Here is a 22,314-nt window from a genome sequence, read left to right as displayed (position 1 = left end):
AGCATAATATTTCATCAAACATAAAAAAGTGTTAGTATGATCAAAACACCGGTGCATGTATGTGACACGACTAGAGAATGGCCATGACAAACCAAACTCACAAACCTTTCATATAACAGATTAATTTAATTTAATACATCTAGTCTTAAATACTACTTCGGGTCTTTAATATAAGATCCTGTTTGATTTTTATTTTGATCCTAAATATAAGACTCCAATCCACTTTGTCTCTCATATTTATTCAATTTTTTCTAAGATAGTCCTTCTAATAATTATAGTTATAGTTAATACACTTGATTAGTAAGGATATTTTAGGAAAGACAACACCTATTTAGGACAAATAACTAATTCAACTTACTTCCTTAATCTCCTCGAATTAGTCAACTGGCTCTTATAATTAGCACCGGAGGTAGTATAAGATTTAGTTTATAGTACACATAAAAAGTAAGGGTACACATTCAACCAACAAGGATCTGAGACATGATTTAATTTACACATTGTAATAATATATATAAATACATATATTGGTGAAGTGTTTGTATGATAAGAGACTACATAAGAGAACAAGCATGGACATTGTCATCATTGAAAAAGTTGCTAACTTTGTCATCTCCACGTTGAGACACATGAATGTTGCCGTGCTTATCTGCCATATTATAGCCATGTCTGTAGTAATTGTAGCTCTCTTTGAAATCGCTTGTTGTGTCTTGGAAATAATTGTAAGATGATGTGAAGTAAAGTGGTGGATTAGGGTATGGCCAGAACTCAGCCCGCTTCCCCGCTCTTCTAACTGCTTTAAGCACTTTGTTTCTATCAACGTATCCAGTAACAGTCACCCTCTCCATTTCCAGTTCTACTTCCACTGAATCAATTCCTATGACATTTTACGGTATATGGCTTAGCTCGATAAAAAAAATAGATAGATATGATAAAATAAATACTAACTACTAAATATTTTTAAAATTTTTTTTAAATCATATGTTTTCATCGGAGCACAACTAAATTTTTTTGTGGATGAAAGGGGTGAAGAAGTAAATTTTCATCTATATGCATTGTATGCAATTTTTTTATTTATTTCTCCACATGAATTCAATGAATGCATTCTTACTTCGAACCCTTTGTCTCTATATTCATACTTCAATCAATCCTTATCACTTGAGTTAGTTGGGAATTGGATTTAATTTTAAATATAAGACCTAAATTTATTTTGTCTTTCATATTTTTTAACTATTATATATACTAAGATAATTTGCATCAAAGGGTGACAGTTTCTAATGCAAATAATTTAAAAGAGTGTTTTTAAGCGATCAACAAATATTTTTAATAAATAATTAATTTTAACTAGTTTGCTTAATAAAGTCCACACCAGTTAGATAAATGTTATATGGTCTTTAACTTTAAAGAAAGAAAGATAGGCTCACCTTTGAGTTTGTAGATGGCGTTTTTAACAACCCTTTCGCAACCGGTGCAGCACATCCTTACTTTAAGTACAACCGTCTGAAAGAACAACAATTTTCAGAGATCCCATTCTTAATTGCCACATAATTTATTGAATTTTTTCCCCAACCAAACTTCCTTCCACTTCATACTATGCTTGTTTGTTTAGTTACTTTTTAACTTTTACCTTCACACCCACACACACTCTCGCCTCAGGTTTTCCGTTTTCTTTTAGATCTTTTATTCCATCTTTCTTAAAAATGATTCTCCCAAAAGTATAACTGTACAAGCTTCTGATCATTCTTCAAAAACGAAAACGAAAACAAAAAAACCAGGTTAGTTTTCAGTTTAACTTATTTTCTCTTGGATTCGAAACATTCATGATTAAGGTAAAAAAAAAGTTCAAACATATTGAGAAAAAAGTAACATATTTCGTAGTTCATGGGGTGGTTATTGAAGCTAACAAAGCAGAAAAGATTATAGTTATCCTCACTCATATATAACTGATCCTACTTGCAAAGAGACGAAGGTGAAATCGGACCTGGAGGGAAACAGGTCGACCCTTGGGCATGTTGAACTTGTTGTTGAAGCTCTTGTGAAGATGAAGATGATGATCTTGACGAGGAGAATTAAGGAGGCCAAAAGCTTTGAGCAAGGTAGCCATTCGCAGGAAACAGTTGGTCGCATATTTATATATATTAAAAGCTGCAGTTCTAAGGACAATATATGAAGAAGAACCCAGCAATAGAAGATATTCCCATGTGGGGGGGAATATTAGCATCGCTTCTTCACGTCGTAGATATCTTTGGATAATCTTCGCCAACATCATCTCAGTTTCAACAAAACCAATTGCAGGACAAAAGAACCTTTTAGACAGGGAATGGTATCTCTCAAAACTCTTGTTAATGAAACCAATCGTGGGTCAAGTACACATCCTGCTCATAGCCCGACACTTGAGGGAATCCAAAACCATGTCTTGTAGATATGAGAAAACTATTCTGCAAGTATCTATACTTTTTCTTGGCTTTCAATTCGATATCTGTAAATTTATCCCTGGATTAAATCCTCTAACTTTGTTCTGTCAGCACAGTTAGTCCTTTAAAACATATCAAAGTTACAGGGGCTAATTATACTAACAGAAAAAAAATATTTTTTTAAGGCGAAAATTTGTTTCACAAGTTTACACATAGGATCGTTAGACACTTGAAAGTTTTTTTTTTTGGTGCAAATTTTTGCGATTTTAAACTTTCGGGACAAATTTACGTTTAAAAGAATTTTTAAGCGTCTAACGCTCTTAAGTGAAAACTTTCAAAACAAATCTGCACCTTAACTCTTTTTGTATAATTGTTAAGAGAATAAAGTTAAAAATTTAATCAAGAGTAGAAAAGTATTATACTGAATTAAAAAAAAATTAGGATAAAGTATATATACTTACAAAATGATTTTGCTTTACACAATGGATGCACGTAAGCAATGAAAGCTGAGTTTGGATGCAAAGGCAAAGAGAAAAAAAAAAAATATATTCTCATAATCTGCTTCCACAAAAACATTTGATAGTTACTAAATGCAAGAGGATATCTAAAAGGCTGAACAAAGTTATATTCCCACATTGCTATTTGTCGTGTATTGTCTGCAACCTAATGTAGCCATGGGCTTTTGTCCGTATATTATAAGATTTACTGGGAATAAAAGAATCTCAGTGCTATAGTATTATATGCTTCTACTAAATATCAGGATTGTTTAAAGTGACTTAACGATGCTCATGGCCATGGCTTCAAGCAGATAAGAACCTATTGACAGCGGCATTATTCCTTCACCCTTCACAGCAGCCACACACTCGTTAATATTTAGACATCCCTACACGTATAACGTACATGAAGGAATAAATTCACACTAATGTCAATCAAAACAACATTATTCTCATGCTACTATATAACTTTTTGTCACTATTTTCCCCCTAATTTTGCAATTTGATTTATGCAAGTCTTTTTCTATCTAGAAAAATCATGTTTGTTTTTTTTTTTGTGTTTATTTCTTCTTTTGAAAAAAAAAATTCACATACTAAAACTGATTAACTTACGTAATCTTTATGCAATACAAGGTATATGCGAAAAGAATTTTATTTACTAAAACACAAAAGTAATTATTTGTTAACAGCACCTGTTTGGGATAGTTTTTAAATAACTCTCTAATCATGATTTATAAAATACGAATTAAGTATTCAAGTACAACTTTATCTCGACTTATGTGAACATTTTTATAAGTATTTTTTAATGTTATCCCAAACAAGTTCTAAATCTTTCGTCACTAAACTCAAAATTCTGTTTTATATATTGAACTCCAACTGCCATATGCCATAATCCATATTTTACTAGTTTGACCAAAGTTGACGATTAAAACAATTAATTGGTTTGAGTTTTCAACTACTCTTAGAGTCCATTTAAAATGTCTTATAAACAGTTTTTTAATAATAATTTATGGACAGGACAAATATGTGGAAAAAAATTATTTCAATTCACGTGAAACTTATCTCAATTTACATAAAATGTTAATTATCTACGATTCCAAACAATGCCTTAAAGGTTGGAAACGGATCAGTTAGTTACCCAACTTATGAGCCTTTGCTAGGTGGGTTAGGAGAAATTTACTGTTCTGCCCTAATTTTTTATTAATAGTAATTTACGGAATTGAAAATAAATATGTAAAAAGAATTGTATCTCAATTCACAGATCATATATCATTTAGTTAACCCGACCCATGAGACTTTGTCAGGGTTAGAGAAATTTCATGCTCTGTCCTGTGTCCTTATCAACCCAACCCGTCCTGCACTGGTGATGATTAGAGGTTGGCACTTGAAAAATGTGCTCGATGGTTCAACTATTTTGCTTTCGCCCCCAGACCACGAATTTAAATCAAGGCAATCTCACACAACGACAAAATGTTCGTCTCAAAGCCCCACAGGTTCAAGAAAGGGTTATTCATATCCACAGTAGTATTATTACTTTTTTTCTCCCCTCACTTCCTTCCCTACTGAGGTTTCCAAAGTTAAATTGTGGCACTAGTATATATTGAGAGATGCAGGATCCAGTACAAAGCAGAATCGGTAGCATGTCTTCAAGGACAAAGACAAGACCCCAAGAAGGATGAGAACAAACAAAGCTAACATGGCAATGGAGACCTCGCCTTCTATAAAGCAAAGAATCAAAAGAAAAAGACCGCTCTCAATGGGTGGATGAACGCAGGCCAACCAACATATGGGAGGAAGATTCAAGGAAGGCTTGGCTGTTGGAGGAAGAATTGAGAACCAAATGGCTTTTGTGTGTGTTGTCAACGCACAACTGGCTAGTGCTGCATTATAGAGCTAAAATTTTGTTGTCCACAACCCACCCCATTGTTAGGATGAAAAAAAAAAATTAACTATTGGATCAACTCAACCCAATGCACAGAAATACAAAATATAAAATTTATAGTGAGCCACAACATTAACAAATCATGATAAATAGAGCAACTCATTCATCAAATTGCTCATCATGCACACAAAAACCTGTCTAATTTTTAACAATTGAACAAAAGACACCAAACCAAAAGCTAATGGCTATCAAAAGGTAGGGTGGGCAAGTAGTTGTGCATACAGGAAATATGGAAATTGAGTGCTTGCCACTGCTACTCAATAAAACAACCCAAGCGCAACTCTATTATGCATTTGCCACTTCAGCTAAGTGCCGTGCATGTTTCGTATTCACTACTTGTGATGATATTTAAACGGTTATGTGATATACAGTTTGCAAATTGAACAAGCATAGGGCTTGGAGGGAGGTTAAAATGTCAGGAAAAAAATTCAAGATAAAGGTATGAAAAAGCGCATCTTTTCCTATTATGTACTTTCCTCCTTTGGATCAATCACCTTTCTCTTTGAGAAAGAAAGGTAAAGCAACAAGAATTTACAGAGAACGTGTTCGGTTCATGAATGACTGAAATAGAAAATGGAAAAGGTATATACAGCACCAAACATAACGGGATCTTGCCATAGCTGCAGTTGTATACTTACACAGCAGGGTGGTACCCATGATTCACATTACTTTCCACCCTCTGTCCAGCTCTCCTTAAACCCCACTCATGGCAGAATTCTAGGGCCAGCCGAAGTGCAGTGCCAAGTCCTAGGACAATGATAACACCTGCGTAGTTTTTTCCAATTTAAAGACTACAAATATTGCTTTTAACTTGGTATGTTCACGATTGGCACTAAATTCAGAAAGCGTAGTCTAAGCAAATACCGATTATTATGTTTACAGGTAGTGCAGAGACACCAAATGTGATGGATATGAGCACATCCAACAAAAGACCACCGATGAGAATTGAAAATGCAACCCAGAGAGGACTAAAACATCCCTGTCATGAAAAAAAGATAGGATGCAAATTACAAAAGTGATATATATTTGTGATGAAAATAGTAAATGGACAGCCTTCTCCTCACCCTTTCACGATCCTGTGTCCTCATTGTCGGGTCAATCCTCCATACCCAGTAATCTGTCTGCTGCATAATTGACAGAAGTTAAAACCTATAAATGCATGAGAGAATCTATATTCGCATTCTAAACTCAATTCCTCACAAAAATTGAACTTCGATTCCAGTGACTGAGACCCCACCAATACTGACCACCTATTTTGAAGCCCACAAGCATGGCAACCCCTACAAACCCAATCAAAAGGATTTTCAGGTAAATTATGATTCCCCACGGTTGACTTGTTTTGAATTCAATTTGCCAATCTGTGGTGTGATCTGTCGCGTTTAACTCTTGACCACCCTGTGGTGCTCCCCATCTTGAGTGATGTAATCATATTAAAGTTAAAATGAAAAACAATTCACTATTAAAGTTATGGTTTAATCATACTTTGGCTAATTGCATTGTATTTTAAGGCTACTAATTATCTCTATTTCAAAATAACCTTTCAATCTTAGCAGCAATACCAGAACGCTCTGGAAAACAAGAAACAACTGAGTCAGCCACTCAATAATAATAAGACTGTTAACCACCCCCTCCCCAAAAAACCAAAAAAGAAATCGTTTTAACATTCACATGATTGTCAAGACAAAGTGACAAACCACAGTGGTGCAGGCTGGCGCATCTTAATCCAAAGGGAAGCGAAAGAGTACACAATAATTTACCCATTCTAGCATATTCCCCTGGATGTTAACTTCAATAAAACTCAGACCTTTCAATCCTCAGACTCAAATGCCCTATTAATTACATAAACTTCATGTGGAACTTAGCTAAAAGGGCCACAGGCATGTAGCTGTCTCATTTCACTGAAAACGAAAGGGATAGTGCTTCATCTTTCATACAATTACATTCAAAATTTTAGCCTTATGCGTTTAGTTTTAAGCACACAACATATATAATTCTCCAGTCCACCGCATCTTTTTGACCCAGTGGAAAAAGACCAAAAAGGTAAGATACATACATTTGGCTGGGATTCAGGAGGTGACACATTCTGAGCTACTTGCCTGCATTTAAATCAAAGTCAAAACATCACATTGAGATGCTGCTCTTCAAAGTTTTGTTAAACACGTTATGAATGAAATTTAAAACTTACTGGCAGATCTCACATGTGTTAGATCCTCTTGTGCGAAACCAGGTTTCTATGCATGTTTGATGCGCTTTTGCCAATCCACCCCGACACTGACATCCAAGATCTATCAAACTTTCTTCTTTTTCTTGCTGACATATTCTGATGAAACAATACAACGTAATGATTCCAATTTTCTTTATAAAATATCTGACATAAAAATGCATTTAATGATTTTATCACACATTGACATTTTGGTACAACTTAAACTAACACAATTAATCAAACTCTCTAGAATCTAAGATGTGTAAAGTGATGCAACATGAGTGCAGATCATGGATGATGGACTTAGACTGTTACTACTCTCTTGCACCACTTCTTCCCACTTATGTTGACTGGATTCTCACTCTCCCAATTCTTTCACTATTGTGTTGGCCACATCGTAGTCTATCACACCCTCAATTAGTCTAGTCAACAAAACAAATAACAACAACTTTTAAGGAAGAATTTAAATTCAAAACCCAATAATCAATCTTTAGAATCATCCACCATGTAGTTGAGAACATCATCATGAGAAGCCTTATACAGAACAGCTATAGAAGTAGAGACCGGTGGAGAATGCAGAAAAAGAAGCCCTGAACCTTAATACGGAAACAATAACAAAAATAACTTTTTACCATGTGAAGAGAATTTTTATACTTTTTTAACGGTTACTTTATAATATTTTCAAATAAAAATATAAATATCATTTCTTATTCAATATAGCAAAGACTGACATTGGAACTAGCTATGCTCAAGCAAGACTTTGAATTATTTCTGTTATGATATAGAAGATTCAGTTTATTATCATAGATATTACACCATTAAAGTAGGGATAGGATATCATTCTGTATTTATGAGCAGTTAAAGCGAAGGCTCCTCTCTCTTTTTATATCCCTCTCCGCAGAATGAATAATTATAACATTCCAATCATATTAGTCTATATAGTATCAAAGCCTTCCTTCTGGTATCATTTTCACCATTATTCCAGCTTTTCCTTCTGTCAGATTCATGAACATGCATTAGGGTTCCTTTCCTACAGAGCTATTTGCTAATTGCTACACATGATAGAAACTCAACTAAGTGTCCACGAGGCTCCATCCTGGTGCTTTCTTGAGTTTCTCTTCTTTCATCATCTTCCTCATTCTCAAGACTTGTTGCCATTGCCCAGATTCTGCATACATATTTGACAAGGCAACATGAACTCCATGATTATGAGGTTCGAGAGCCAGGATTTCTTTGACCACTCTTTCAGCAAGCTTAGTATTTCCATTGTTTTTGCTAGCTGCCAATAAAGCTCCTAAAATAACCACATCAGCTTTCCATGGCATATCTGTTATCAGCTCCTCTGCCTCTAACAGCTTGCCTTCTCTTCCAAGAAGATCAACCATGCATCCATAATGTTCAATCTTTGGTTCAATACCATAAATTGGCTTCATGGATTGAAAGATGTCACGTGCAACATCAAGCAAGCCAGCATGACAACAGGCAGATAGAACCGCTATGAATGTGACATCATTTGGTACAAGCTGCTCCTTTGTCAGCTTCTGGAAGAGAATAAGGGCATCTTTAGCATGCCCATGAGTAGCCAACCCACATATCATAGCATTCCAAGTTGCAATATTTCTTTCAAGCATACTTTCAAATAACCTTTGAGCCTTTGTAATTGCCCCATTCTTTGCATACATGTAAACCAATGCTGTACCAAGAATCACCCCCACTTGAACCCCTTTATTCTTCATAAATTCGTGAATTCTTTCCCCCAAATCAAGACAGCCAGCTCGTGCACAAGCAGACAGAACTGAAGCCAAAGTTGCACCATTTGGTTCAAAGCCTTGGGCAATCATCTGATTAAAGAGCATCAAAGCCTCGTTTGAACAATAGCTTTGAGCATATCCGCTGATTATTGTTGTCCAAAGGCTCAAATTTTTCTCTGGAAATTCATCAAACAAAAAACGTGCTTCAACCAAATTGTTTGAAACAGAGTAACCCCTCACCAACCCATTAATCACGTGTAAATCAATATCCAATCCAAATTTTAGAATCTGGGCATGAACTTGTTGGCAATGTTGCAAGGAGTAGGAGTTAGAACATGCCTTAAGAAGAAATGGGAAGGTGTGTTTCCCAGGTACAACACCAAGCCTCCTCATGTCAATGAAAAGGAGCAAAGCTTCAAGGGGACTTGGGCCGCCAGCTAGAGCTCTAATAAGTGTGTTGTACATGAAGCTATTGGGATGACAGGCGCTACTGAAGATTCTGAATGCATAATTGAGATCCCCAAATTGAGAGAGTGCACAAAAGCAAAGTAGGCGGCTGGTGGCAAAGTTGTCATGGATGCGAGCCGAAATGATCATCTGAGCATGCACTTGTTTGAGTTGGTGCATGGATTTGCATTTATCTATGAGGAGTGAAAGACGAGGAGCATTTGATGGTGGTGGTGCAAAATATGTGTAGGTGCGTAGCTGAAAAACACAGTACTTGCTGAAGAATCGCAGATTTGGCAACAACATTGGAAGGCTGTTTTCCTTTATTCTTTTTCAATTTTACAAGTCCTCCAACAATTATAATGAACACTTGTAATTTTATAATAAATATACTACCTTTGGCACACAATTATAGCAAAGGAGGACTTCACATACACCTTCGACTACCAATCTGAAACTTGCCTATAAATCAAAGTTTTAGCTGCGCGTCAGCAATTCCAATGTCAATGTTTGCTATGTAGAATAAAAAAAGAATTTTCATATTCATATTTGAAAATGAAAGAAGGTGACAATTAAAAATTATAATCTGGCAGTCTCAACTTTGAAGAGCCTTGTTCATCATCTTTTATAAAGACCGCATTTTACGATGGTATGATTGTTATTTGATAGGGTAAGCTAAATGTCAGCGTTTTTATCAATGAGAGCCACCAACTAATACTGCAACGACACAAGAATAAATTCCACTTAATAAAAATATGTCATTTTTGTAAATGTAGAATTAGGATTTGTAACAAGGAACTGAGTTTATTTACTATTAGTATTACGCTGAGTTATTTGGGTGTTAAGACTTGCTAAACTGCCTCGGTCATACCTAAGTCAGACTATGATTACTAGAATTTTAGTCAAATAAAATGTGCTTAGGTTGCCTATACAGACCCAAAACTAGGGTTGTAGTAGAACCAATCTTCAGCATACTCAAACTCACCATGATATCTAGTCAATATCAATACCAACATAAAACACAATCAATATAATCAATATCAATATTCCTAATCTATTTAATTCATTTGCCAGACTCCATGCCAAAGACATGTATAGTATTCCCTAATAAGGGAGGCTTGTGCAGCTATAGGATGCTATCTATGCGGATACTGGAAAGAGGGAATACTATACCTGCATTGTTCTTGGGAACTTCCAGACCTAGACAAGTAGCCCTTAGTTGGGGAAACTGCAATCGATTTTAGATCCTCACCACCGCCTAAGCTACATAAGTTACTCTCTCGAGAGTCCTGCTTCTCGACATCAGGCACATCAACCGCAACTGTGGCATGACCTTCGATTTTACTTTCATTCGGCATCTGAATTTACTCGTCACTCGCTTATTATTCTCCAAATCCCTATTTACAAGTCCTTCAAAACAGATGAGCCAGGCCTAGGTGCGTTCAAATCGATAACACGCAGTAAGCATTCGAAATTGCTCGCAGGCGAATACCTGAGAAGAATTTCGTCTCTGTTAAAATATCATCGCCAATGAACTTGAAGCCACAGCTGTCCTGATACAAAATTTACAACAGCCAATTGAATATTCAAAACTGAGGAAAGAGTTATCAAACCTAAGTTCAGGAAAATGAGCTATTGACTCGGGGATTACCTATTAGTGGGAGACTGGCAGATGCGTCAAGCATCAGGTTCAGAGAGGGCTTGCAAGTGCCGCGGAATCTGTGATTCTGTATGGCAAGAGATGCGGCTGCGCCAGAGGATTTTTGTTTTTTTTTTTTCTCCTCAAAATAATTTTATAAAATTGTTTTTAAAAATAAGTTTTGAAAATAAGAAAACAAAAAAAAATTATCTTTGGATAATTGTTTTGAAAAATTATATTTAAAAATAAAGATGCTCAAACCAGAGGATGAAAGTAAGAAAGCAGGTAAATGAAAAATTAGAGAAATATTCTTCTCTTCTCTTCTACTACCTATTACTTATTACTACTAGTGATAACTATTACTAGTGTGTTTTTTTTCTTCAAAATGTGATTTTTTAAAAATTATTTTTCAAACAAATTTTTTATTTGTTTTTAAAAATTAAAAAATCAAAACAACTACTCAAACAAAGTTTTTTATTTTTTTATTTTTAAAAAGGAACAAACTGTTTTCAAAATAAGAAAATAAACGAGGTTTTAGAACTTTTTTTTGTTTAGAAAAGGTGTGCATCTAATTAGATAACTTATACTCCTGACCAAAAAATAAAGATAATTTATATAAGGAGAAAACTTAAATCATTTACTTATATACATTTGTTATCCATTCATTCATCGAATCTTTTCAAAAGTAATTTTTATGATATATCATGTGAATTTTTATTATTAAAAAATATATATGTTAAAAATCTGATTTTTTGGCCAAATAAAATCTCGTTTGAAAAAATTGACTTAATATAATATATTACCTCATATTCTTAATATAAAAATTAATTAACTAAATTGAAAAAATTAAGGAAGCAAGAAAAATTAGTTAATTAGAGCATATGTTACACAATCTTTCTAAAATGATTAAGAGAATTTGTAATAAGTTTGAGTAAATTAAGAAAACTAGTTAAGTTAGTTATTTGTAATAAATGTATTATCTTTCTTAAAATATATTTGCTAGTTACGTGTATTAGTTAGAACTTAAAAAATAGATAAATATAAAAAACAAAGTGAATTAGAGTTTTATATTTAGAACCAAAATAAAAATTAAATGAACTCTTATATTAAGAACAAAAGGTAGTATATCAATTTATATGCAAAACAAATTAATTTTAAAAAAATAAATATAATAATTTATTTAATTGTTTTAATCTTTTCAAAATTAATTAATTGAGTTTTACATGGAGCACAAAAAAAAGTACATAAGTAAATGGGCTTAATCTGGTTGTGCCTATCTCTAATTTCCTGGTTACTGTCGGCAAAAACAAAATTTCTTAGTTACTCTTTTTCGGCCCATGGAAACAAATCTTTTTTTTTTTCCCGGAACAATGGTACTCTTAAGAAAACTGTCAGGTTCTGACATGCGTAACTTTTTTTTCTTCAGCCCAACATCTGCGCTACTTTTTCTGTATTTTTTTAAACACATATATCCTTTAGTAATATTTTTTATTTCTTTTTATCTTTAATATAAGATCTAAATAAAAATTAATATTAATCTTATATATAATATTTATTTTATATATTTATCAATTTTTTTAAATTAATCATATTAATATTCTCCTAAACAATAAACAAGTAGAAAAAGGAATGAGAAAATTAAGAAAGATTCTTAGGAGGTGTTTGGATAAAACCAAACCATAGTTTGGAGAATAGCTTTTGGGAAAAAAAAGTGATTTTTGAGAATAGATTTTGAAAGAATAAATTTTGTAAAAAAGTAATTTTGATAAAATAAAAGTGTTTGGATAGTTGTTTTCAGAAACACTTTTTATATGTATAAATTACTAAAAAAGACATATATTAAGTTAATATGATAATTACATAAAAAATAAATTTTATAATATATTTTTATTTGAAGTAATAAATTTGTTAATAATATATTTTTTTGCCAACATAATAAATAATTTATAAGTAATATAATTAATAAATAATTAATGTGTATATGTATTTATAAAATATAAGATTAAATATGTTTTCAGAAAAATGATTATTTTTTTGCCAATTGAAAAATATATTTTTTTTCTTAAAGATCTTAAACACCAAATCCCATACCATTTTTTATAGCTAGTTTTTTTTAACAACATACTACTTCCAAGTTTTAATATAAGAGCTATTTTGATATTCAATTTGGTTCTGAATATAAAACCCTAGCCTATTTTGTTTATCAGATTTATCTATTTTTTTAAAAATAGTCCTTGTAATACTTACACATGTTAAATATTTTATCAAATGATACTTTTAGTTAGTACATATAATTAGAGAGAATATTTAAAAAAAATAATACATATTTATTACAAATAACTAACTTAATTAATTTTCTTAATCTACTTAAATTAGTTAACTAACTCTTATATTAAAGACTAAAAGTAGTATTGCAATGTGTAAAAAAAAAAAAAAGACCAAATTTTCCAAAAGCAGCTTTTTTTTGCTTTTCATGAAACAATGTTTTGGGGGGGTCAAACCATAATTTTGGAGCCAAACCATGGTTTCATAAAAATATGAGGTGTTTGGCAGCCTAAATCCTAAAACCATGGTTTGAGCTCCAAAAGTGATTTTGGCAAGGTTGCCAAACACTCTCCTAGAGCATTTTAGAAAAAACATATCATGTTAACGAATTCAACTAACATTTTTAATTAACTCTAATTAATTAATTAGTTTTTATATGAAAAAGAGTATTAAATGTCACTAAGCACACTGCGTGGGCTCCACTGCTTCACACTTAACAATTTGTCAAATTCCATCATTTTCATCAGTCCAAAAAAAAAATTCCATCATTTTCAGGCGTCATCCGAAATATAACCAATAATATTGTTAATGAGATTGTTCCCCAACTTTTCGATTTGATATTAAATTAAATTACATGGTTTTAGCTTTTTCTCAGCTTCATAATTTGCTCTGAAGGACAAAAATACATCGCAATCGTATAGCACTGAGATTTGAAACAAGCATTCCGTTCATCTGATATAAAGCCATGGATGTGGCTTTTCTTAGAGACATTGATGATCATGTCAATTACTATAAAATTTAATTTTAATATTATAAAATATAATAAATGTATAATGTTAGAAACGTACGTTTTTTAAAAGAATAAAATGATTTCAGCAATTAAAGCATTACAAAACAGCATAAGAAATATAACTTCACATAATTCTAAAAATTTTCAAAAAAAAAAAAAGATAGACTAAAGACCAGCTACGTACTATTAGAGATTAGCTTTTAGAGAACTAGCATGCATGAGGAGCTTATAAACAATATTATTCATGTTTCCAATTTGAGTTTTATGTTCTGTTTCCTTTTGTTCTTTGGCAGCTTCTCATGGCCATCTGCAGTTCTTGAAGCAGCTGGGTATCGGAGGTAGCAACTCACACATGCCTGCTGTATCTCCCATCTACTTTGTTTTGCTTTATTTTTGTTGGTCGGTCGTGGATTTATTTCTCTTCTTGGGTTATGGATCTTTGTTGTGCTGTTCTTTGACTCTGGATTTGTTTTCTGTCGTGCTGATTGGTGTCCCTTCTTCTGATTTCTCTCTAGCGCTTCAGATCTTTACAATGTTGTTAAAAGCAACGACTAGAAGCAAGGCGCACCCGAGTTAAGAATACCTAACCTTCTTCTGGTATGTGGGTTGCTAAATTGGTACCAATATTGCTAACCGTACGTTGATTTTTAAAAGCTTGTTGAAGCACAGCCGTTTTCTTGCTATGTTGAACATTTTGATTTTTGAGTTCTTTGACTTTTCGCATCAGATCTTCATGTTGCATTGTTGCAAAGTTGAAGAACAGAGAAATAGGGGTTTTTCTTATCCTCTGTTTCTCTTTGACTCTCGGTCATTTCAAAAAGTATGGCTATGGTTTAAATATATTAAAATCATTAATATTACATACAATTTGGAGGTGGTCTAATTTTGATGATTTATATGTCACGTTTTGTATGATTATTTAAAGCTTTTTATGTATATTTTGTTGAAATTTTTTATATTGATTATTGATTGCTGTTTTATTTTTGTTTTGTTTTGTTTTGGTCTTTAAGAATATGATGCACGGCATTTTTCACTTGCATAAATTAAAATTCGCTCATCCAAAACTTAATTTGAGCCATGTTAAGGCTGTGTCATCCCAAGAAAATAATCCACATTTTACATTGAATTTTATTTGCTAGTCAAAAGTTATTATTTGTCAAGAAAAATCTGATTTTTTCAGAAAAAAATATTATTTGATTTTACCTTCATTATTGTAAAGGCCACATCTCGATATTAGAAGCCACGTATGATTATTGGTGACATTTCTTTTTTTCTTTTTAATCTTCACTGTAAATCCACATTTTTCTGGAGATGGCTCTCTTCAAATTGGAGAAGGAAAGGAAGGCTAAGCAATTAGATTCTTGAGAATTAAAGGGATGCCATTGAAGCTGTTCAAAGCCGCGATGATGCGGCTAAAGTACAACTAAAGGTATCCCTTTCTTTCCCAACTCATCCTCCTCGAACACCCTTCATTTTTTATTTTCCTTTTGTTGTTTTAACTTTTGTTTGTTGTTCTTCAAATTGATTTTTTGCCGTTGATCAAGCGTTAAAAAAGAGAAAGGGGTACAAATCTTGTCGGAATCGTCATCCGAAGTTGCAATTTTTCTTCTGTTGCACTTTCTCAAACTTACATCTTTGCAGTTATTGCAGAGCCCGTACTTCCTTGATGGATCATTTTGAATGAAGACCAACCTCATGTTTCTTATCTGAACAGTTATAATTGTTTTCTAATTACATACCATTAATCACACCATTAAAAAACATCTATTTGCATCTCCATAATCATAAAGCGCATATGTGAAGTGGCCCATGGAATTTGTGAGCATCCACTTGGTTGGTTTTTATCTCACACGTGTAGATAATCTGCTATAGTTCATACCTATAACTCCTTTATGGGGTTTTCGCAAGAGCCGTTTGCTCTGAAGTTTGTCTACATAAGTATACTCGTGTGTTTTTATTTTTGCTTTTTTAGTAAAATATTCTAATCTTACTTACATTTTGACTTAATTACACAGGTCTCCTTTGTATTTTAAAATCAGAATTCCGTTAAAAATATTCTAGAAAGATCTTTTTTAATTAAAATTTGTATTAGAAAAATTTTATTTACTATTTTACCCTTCATCATACTAAATCCCTAATTTTGACTAAAATTATTTTGAAGAATATTTAAAAGTTTTTTCTTTTCCTTATTTTTATTTATTATTTATGAAAATATTTATTTGTTTAATGTTTTTTGGCACAAAAAGTTAAATAACTTGGTCAATGTAGACCTAACAAAAAATTTTTAGCCATTAAAAAGAAACCTAAATAAATAAATTTGAATTGATGTGATGAAAAATCAGACTTATAAAATTTTATAAGATAATCAAAATTAATAAGTTTTATGAAATATTAGAACGTTTGAAAATAGATGTATTAAAATAATTTTTAGTTGTATAAAAATTACAGCACGAAACAGAGTCTCTGATGATAAAAAAAACTAATTAAAGAGAGTTAAACATTTAAAATACAACTTATAATGATGACACGTAACATTGAAACACTACCTTGGGAGAGGATTGAGCACCATACTAACCGCCAACTCTGTTCTGGCCATGAGAATATCTCCAAACCCTGCTAGTCTTCCAACATTAAGGGGGCATGGGAAGTAAATTTTAGGGCATTTTTTTAATTTTAGGTGGACGCGGCAAACGTGGTGGACACCCAAACATTACTACTGCAGCGGTGGCTGTTGCGGCTTGTGTCCCTTGTTCATTTGTTTCGATGAATGCCTTCTGAAATATGTTGGAAACACATAACCTTCGACGACCAAAAGAACTTAACATCTCTGTCAACTCTCCTTTAGAGAATGGCGATCTCACCCCAAGTTGCCTCCGCACATGGGAAGCTTTCCACCTCAGAAGAATTATCAAATTTTGGGGTCATGTGGCCACGTACATGCATTAGGGTTTCAGTAACACGGAATCCAGACCCATGTTCAGTATCTACGACGGATAAATGACACGCATCATGACTCGGCACTTATCTTGACTTTGCTTTTGATACGGTAGATTGAGCATGCTCATGCTATAACCACTATACCATATTCTTTCCTCTTGGAAGTGTTGAAGGAAGCCGTCTCTTTATTTTCAATGTCCTCTTTGAAGGGTGAACTATGTCGGTCCTCATTCCATGCTCCTTTGAAGTAGAGTGCATTTGTAAAGACGAGCCGGGGTGACTTGTTGACAGACTCCTCGCCAATAAGGTCTTGAATCAGGCCATTTGTCTCATTTTTCACCCATGAATTAATATTTTGCCTCACATCAGGAGCCTGGACAAATTATAGCCATTTCATAAGCACTTCACGGGAACAATAAGTTGTTCTTGATTCCCTTAATTTCCTTACTTATCTTAGAGATATAAGAAGAAAAGAAACTTGTATCTACTCCAACAGATAGGTTAGCAAGTGGACACACATGAAATCCTTGTAAAAAATTACCTGGGTTTGAAAGTCCACTGGGTTCACAGCTGCTTTATAATCAGAGTCGAGAATCTATTTAAAAGAGGACTTCAAAGTAAGCGGTTGATCATGCCATAAGGCATTGGCGCAACGCATACGAGGGCCGACGGCTGGATCACCATAGGCACAGATGATATCGGACATTTGGGAGGCTAAGTGATTGAGATGATCGACAAGGAGGCTGAGCACCACTTGGAAGGACAAGGGTGAAACCACTTTGTTTTCGGCAACTTTTCCGTCCAAAAGTAGATTGGCTCCAAAGAACGTCGTTTTCTGTAATACGCTGGGACCTTCCCAAGTTTTCTGACCTCCTCTTGTTCTGCTACAATAAGAAGCCGCTTGGTTTGCCAGAACTGGGCAGAAGGAGAAGGAAAGTAAACTCCTCTCCAGCCATGGAGTGATGGAGAGCCGGTCCCTGAGACGAAGGAGATTGAGCCGCATGATGGATAACAGTACTTCAAACCTAAACTCTTGTTCCTAGGTTTGAACCCTGAGACGAAGGAGATTTAGTTTGTTGCGTCACGTTACTTACGTAGGTCCTGGGAAGGCGCAAAACTGCAAAAGCAAAACTCCGTTAAAAAAAAAATTAATGTAATCATACTCACAAAGAATCTTAAATATTTATATATCATAGCCAAGAGTCTTAAATATTTATAATCATAAAGAATCTTAAATGTTTTAGGATAAATTTTTTTAGTTTCGACATACCAAAAGGAAATTCAATTTAATACCATTAAAGGGCCAAAAAATTGAATTTCTTTAAAAAAATGGATAATGAACGATGCTCCTTTTTTAATCAGAAGAATCTTATGTGGATAATTGTAAGAAAATGGCATTGGTAACTGGTAAGATAAATTTTGATCTTCTTGAACAAGGCCGTTGTCGTGCAGCATAAAAATGCAGCATTAGAAAACGATTTGATTTTAAAATTATTTATAAAAATTGATTGATGTGGAATTAAACTCATTGATGATTGGCATTTAATATTTGGAATAACTTTGGAATTTCACTCAATATCTTTGGATTATCATAAAAAAAAAAATTGCATATAAAAGCTGAAAACACTTGCCCCTTCCTCCTTAATTACTGGTAATTATATTCTCATAATCTCCTAAAATGCAGATTTTCAATTTAATTTAATCATTATTGTTAAAATTTTGTAAGTGAACAGATTTTATCATACTGCTATAAGATCGATAATACTATATAATGGTAAATGTTGGGCTTTGTTTTAGCCGTGAGAGTATTCAAAACAGGAAACTGACTTTTGTGTTTTTTTTTTTTGCAGCAAATTCCCAGAAAAGAAGTGATATACTACCTCCAGTCCTTAATCTAAGAACAATAACTTACTCACCATCTTTGGTAATGTCCGGGTCTTCAACATCATTAATCTCTGCATATGCACATAACACAAATTTAAAAGCACCCAGTAAATGACGAGTGAACGCGAAATCGGCCAAGAGCCACAAGCACTCTTTAAATCATAGCTGAAGCAGGTGTAGCTAGGAACTAAGCAAACCAAAGGCTTTGTTTGGTTAAAGGTGCCATCCATTTGGATGCTCCGAAGAACCGAAGCAAACCAAACATGAACAGATTTCAGTAACCTCACTACAAAAAAATTGACTTTCAGCGGCGACAAAAGTCGCCGCTGAAAGTACAAAAGTTGCCGCCGAAAGTTTTTTACGGCGACAAGTCACCGCTGAAAAGTCGTTGCCGTAGCAGCCGTGGCTGAAAACTTTCAGTGGCGACTAAAAATGTCACCGTTAAAAGATACTTTCAGCGGTGACTTTTAGAAGTGTCGCCGCTGAAAAGTCCTTCAACGGCGATAAAAAAGTCGCCGCAGAAAACACTTTCGGCGGCGACACTCTTGTTGTCGCTGAAAGACCTTTCCGCGGCGACAAATGTCGCCGCCGAAAGTGTTTTCTGCGGTAACTTTTTTGTCGCTGCTGAAAGTAATGCCTAAGAAGAATTGACTTTACTAATGCCACGTCATCACCGTCGGTGCCACGTCATCGTCTCCGGCCGCCACGTCATCGTCATCAGCGGCCACGTCATCACCGCCGACCGCCACATCATCACTAGCCACCTCCACGTCATTGCCACGTCACTCCTCCTCGCCACGTCATCGTCTAAATATTTTCACCTTAAATGTGTCTTCTTCTAGGTTCGAACTCGTGACCGCCTCCTTTCGTGTCCAACCTTCTTGCCGCTGAGCCAGATTGAATTTGTTTATTAATATTATAAAATAAAATATATATTATTATATTATACTTTCAGCGGCGACTAAAAAAATCGCTGCTGAAAGTGGACTTTCGGCGGCGACAAAAAAAGTCGCCGCTGAAGGTCCACTTTCAGCGGCGACACTTTTGTCGCCGCTGAAAGTCTTGGTTTCAATGGCGAACTTTCAGCGGCGACTAAAAAAGTCGTCGCTGAAGGTCCACTTTCGGCGGCGACAAAAAAAGTCGCCGCTGAAGGTCCACTTTCGGCGGCGACAGTTTTGTCGCCGCTAAAAGTCTTGGTTTCAATGGCGAACTTTCAGCGGCGACTAAAAAAGTCGCCGCTGAAGGTCCACTTTCGACGGCGACAAAAAAGTCACCGCTGAAGGTCCACTTTCGGCGGCGACACTTTTGTCGCCGCTAAAAGTCTTGGTTTCAATAGCGAACTTTCAACGGCGATTAAAAAAGTCGCCGCTGAAACCGAGACTTTCAGCGGCGACTTTTTGATGTCGCCGCCGAAAGTCGTCGCCTAAAGTCTATTTTTTTGTAGTGCCTCTGATTCACATAATTGCCAATAGCAAATACACGATGCTTGACAGCTCCCTCTAAAGTACAACCGACTTTGATCCAATTTCGGTCCTTAATTACGAGCTGGTAGACTAATTTAAAAAGATTAATAAAGTTTATTAAGTTATATCAACTTCTTCAATAGCATAAAATCATGCATTCTATTTTTAAAATATCATCATTTAAGTATAAACTCAAATGTATGAAAAATAGGACACTCAGTCGCGATTGAAAATTTTGATATAATGAATATTAGTAACTTAATGTGAGCATAGCGTAACAATTCAAAAGGGTTTAGTAAATTACAATACAATATATATCTCCTCAAAAAATAGCCAAAACACTGAAGGCACTCACTTGCAGAACTCACAGGTGCAGAGATTCAACATTACAACGTTATTGGTTGTGGTATGCCTTATATTTTGACCAGAAGTTCTTAATAATTATACGAACTCAATGTTATAACTCACAGTTTACCTTATTTTACAGTAAATTAGTGACGTTACATTCCTCTCCTACCTGACAAAATAAACTAACTATTAGCTTATATTTAGAATCAGGGCTAGTATTAACGATGTTGGTACATTGCACACTAGAGACTTTACTAAGCTAAAAGATGTCAATGTATTTTTATTAGGTTATTGAATAGCACATTAAAGTGTTTTGCCTGATATGATGGTAGCCTGGCTTAGTTAATTAAATGATTAAATGACTCTACTAAAACGAATTGAATAAATTATAATTAATATATCACATAAATTTACAGTAAACTATGCTATTCAGTAACCTTAAACAATTACACTTTACCTTTCATCACTTCACTACACAAACATGTGTTAAATTTGCTATTGCTTTTTTTCACTTGGTGATATACATTATTCATAACTTGTAAATTACATCACCTGTGTGTGTATGTTAATATCTTTTTCAAAAAATTTATTTCACTACCTGAAATTATATTTCATCATCAGCAAATGCAACACATGAACACTCTGGAGCCAAAACACTCTTGCATGATCAAAACTCAAAAGTAAAATAAATTTTTACACATAAATCATGCATACTGTCACTTCGATATTGATTAATTGTGTGATTTATTGATGAAATGTTAATGGTCAACATTAACATTTTAACACAATGGAAATATTGCTACATTTTAAAACTTTTGGGGTCACATCAAACCAAGAAAATTTATTTGATATATAGATGGAATCACTAAAAAGGGGAAGAACTTCGAAAATCTACTTGATATGTATGATGGAGCCCGCAGAATGTCGAGTGTTGAACTCAAATCCAGCAGAACCTTGAAGAATTGCCGTTAGCATTATAAGACAATGGATGGTGAGGATTCATTTTTAACAGCTTAATGATGTGGTGCGTTGTGAGCTTTTAGATCATTTGAATGGATAGGATTTAGAGATACTAATAAGGGTGCTGAGAACTGAGAAGTGAGGCAGATGCGCTGAGTTCAGGTTGGCCGAAAGGCGAACACGTCCGTTAAAATTGTTTGATGTTTGATTTTGTAAGTAATTCCGATCACTTCGATGGCGGGCACGGGCTCTGGGACATTGCCATCACCGTCATTGGTGAGGTCGTGGAGGACTGCCTTCTTGACTCTCAGAGACGAAATCCTTACCCCTCCTGCTCGTGCTTCGATCGCCCATATGCTACATAATCTCATTTTCTCCCATTCACACACCTTGTTGTCTGCTGTCCCCGAACTTCCTTCTCATGAGGTATCTCGTTTGGAAAGCAAATTGCATGCCATGGACTCAATCATCTCTTCATTTAGTTCACGACTCGATCTAACTCCTGGTTCAAATTCTTCTGTTAGGTTTTGTCCGACATTTTGTTTATGCTGGAGTTGGTTGCAACTACTTCGGCCAGCGAAGAAGAATTGACTCAAGTCTTTACGCAAACATCACGCTTGGTACAAGTTAAATACAAATGCATACGCGAGGCAAATGTCATTAGTGTGTTCCGCATTGATTTGCCTCTCTTCTGTTCTTATTGTCACAGATCCATGATGCATCTCGTCGCGTGTATTTGGAAATAAACGCTCTCTCTTTGGCCCGTCTCTTTGATTGTTA

General features: G+C 34.4%; 4 protein-coding genes across 14 annotated transcripts; 1 reads left to right on the top strand and 3 right to left on the bottom strand.

Annotated features, from left to right (window-relative positions):
* Nucleotides 1-434: 434 nt before the first annotated feature.
* LOC114715370 (heavy metal-associated isoprenylated plant protein 30-like) lies at nucleotides 435-2,426 on the bottom strand. The gene is made up of 3 exons (XM_028900212.1): nucleotides 1,979-2,426; nucleotides 1,422-1,497; nucleotides 435-874 (listed from the first exon to the last, which is right to left on the bottom strand). The coding sequence occupies exons 1-3, from the start codon at nucleotides 2,264-2,266 to the stop codon at nucleotides 552-554; spliced, it is 687 nt and encodes a 228-aa protein (XP_028756045.1). The 5' UTR covers nucleotides 2,267-2,426; the 3' UTR covers nucleotides 435-551.
* Nucleotides 2,427-5,218: 2,792 nt separating this feature from the next.
* Nucleotides 5,219-10,970, bottom strand: LOC114715356 (pentatricopeptide repeat-containing protein At5g56310). Of its 11 annotated transcripts, XM_028900178.1 has the most exons (9): nucleotides 10,422-10,504; nucleotides 9,645-9,710; nucleotides 8,125-9,506; nucleotides 7,046-7,167; nucleotides 6,901-6,943; nucleotides 6,330-6,415; nucleotides 6,095-6,242; nucleotides 5,912-5,968; nucleotides 5,809-5,826 (listed from the first exon to the last, which is right to left on the bottom strand). In XM_028900178.1, coding segments are annotated over exons 1-4 (1,455 nt in total). In that variant the 5' UTR covers nucleotides 10,428-10,504; the 3' UTR covers nucleotides 5,809-5,826; nucleotides 5,912-5,968; nucleotides 6,095-6,242; nucleotides 6,330-6,415; nucleotides 6,901-6,943; nucleotides 7,046-7,166. The 11 variants fall into 11 exon arrangements, with proteins under 11 accessions (XP_028756016.1, XP_028756015.1, XP_028756017.1 ...); XM_028900183.1 differs by lacking the exons at nucleotides 6,095-6,242; nucleotides 6,330-6,415; nucleotides 8,125-9,506; nucleotides 9,645-9,710 and adding exons at nucleotides 5,219-5,612; nucleotides 10,741-10,801; nucleotides 10,900-10,970 and having other exon boundaries at nucleotides 5,712-5,826; nucleotides 5,912-5,971; nucleotides 7,033-7,167; nucleotides 10,422-10,658; XM_028900182.1 differs by lacking the exons at nucleotides 6,095-6,242; nucleotides 6,330-6,415; nucleotides 8,125-9,506; nucleotides 9,645-9,710 and adding exons at nucleotides 5,219-5,612; nucleotides 10,741-10,801; nucleotides 10,900-10,970 and having other exon boundaries at nucleotides 5,712-5,826; nucleotides 5,912-5,971; nucleotides 7,033-7,167; nucleotides 10,422-10,645.
* A 6,033-nt stretch (nucleotides 10,971-17,003) lies between these two features.
* Nucleotides 17,004-17,882, bottom strand: LOC114715336 (serpin-ZX-like). Its single transcript, XM_028900151.1, has 3 exons — nucleotides 17,540-17,882; nucleotides 17,421-17,449; nucleotides 17,004-17,252 (listed from the first exon to the last, which is right to left on the bottom strand). The coding sequence occupies exons 1-3, from the start codon at nucleotides 17,880-17,882 to the stop codon at nucleotides 17,004-17,006; spliced, it is 621 nt and encodes a 206-aa protein (XP_028755984.1).
* Nucleotides 17,883-21,768: 3,886 nt separating this feature from the next.
* Nucleotides 21,769-22,309, top strand: LOC114715335 (uncharacterized; the record flags this gene model as incomplete). The annotated part of the gene is made up of 3 exons (XM_028900149.1): nucleotides 21,769-21,960; nucleotides 22,059-22,154; nucleotides 22,244-22,309. Coding segments are annotated over exons 1-3 (354 nt in total), but the record flags the coding sequence as incomplete, so codon positions are not given.
* Between the last annotated feature and the right edge of the window lie 5 nt (nucleotides 22,310-22,314).

Source organism: Neltuma alba, unplaced genomic scaffold, assembly GCF_004799145.2.
Source record: "Neltuma alba isolate B1F8T4 unplaced genomic scaffold, ASM479914v2 tig00011587_pilon, whole genome shotgun sequence".
Classification (NCBI taxonomy): Eukaryota; Viridiplantae; Streptophyta; class Magnoliopsida; order Fabales; family Fabaceae; genus Neltuma; species Neltuma alba.
Note: the sequence above shows the minus strand (reverse complement) of the source record. Positions and strands in the feature narration are given on the sequence as shown.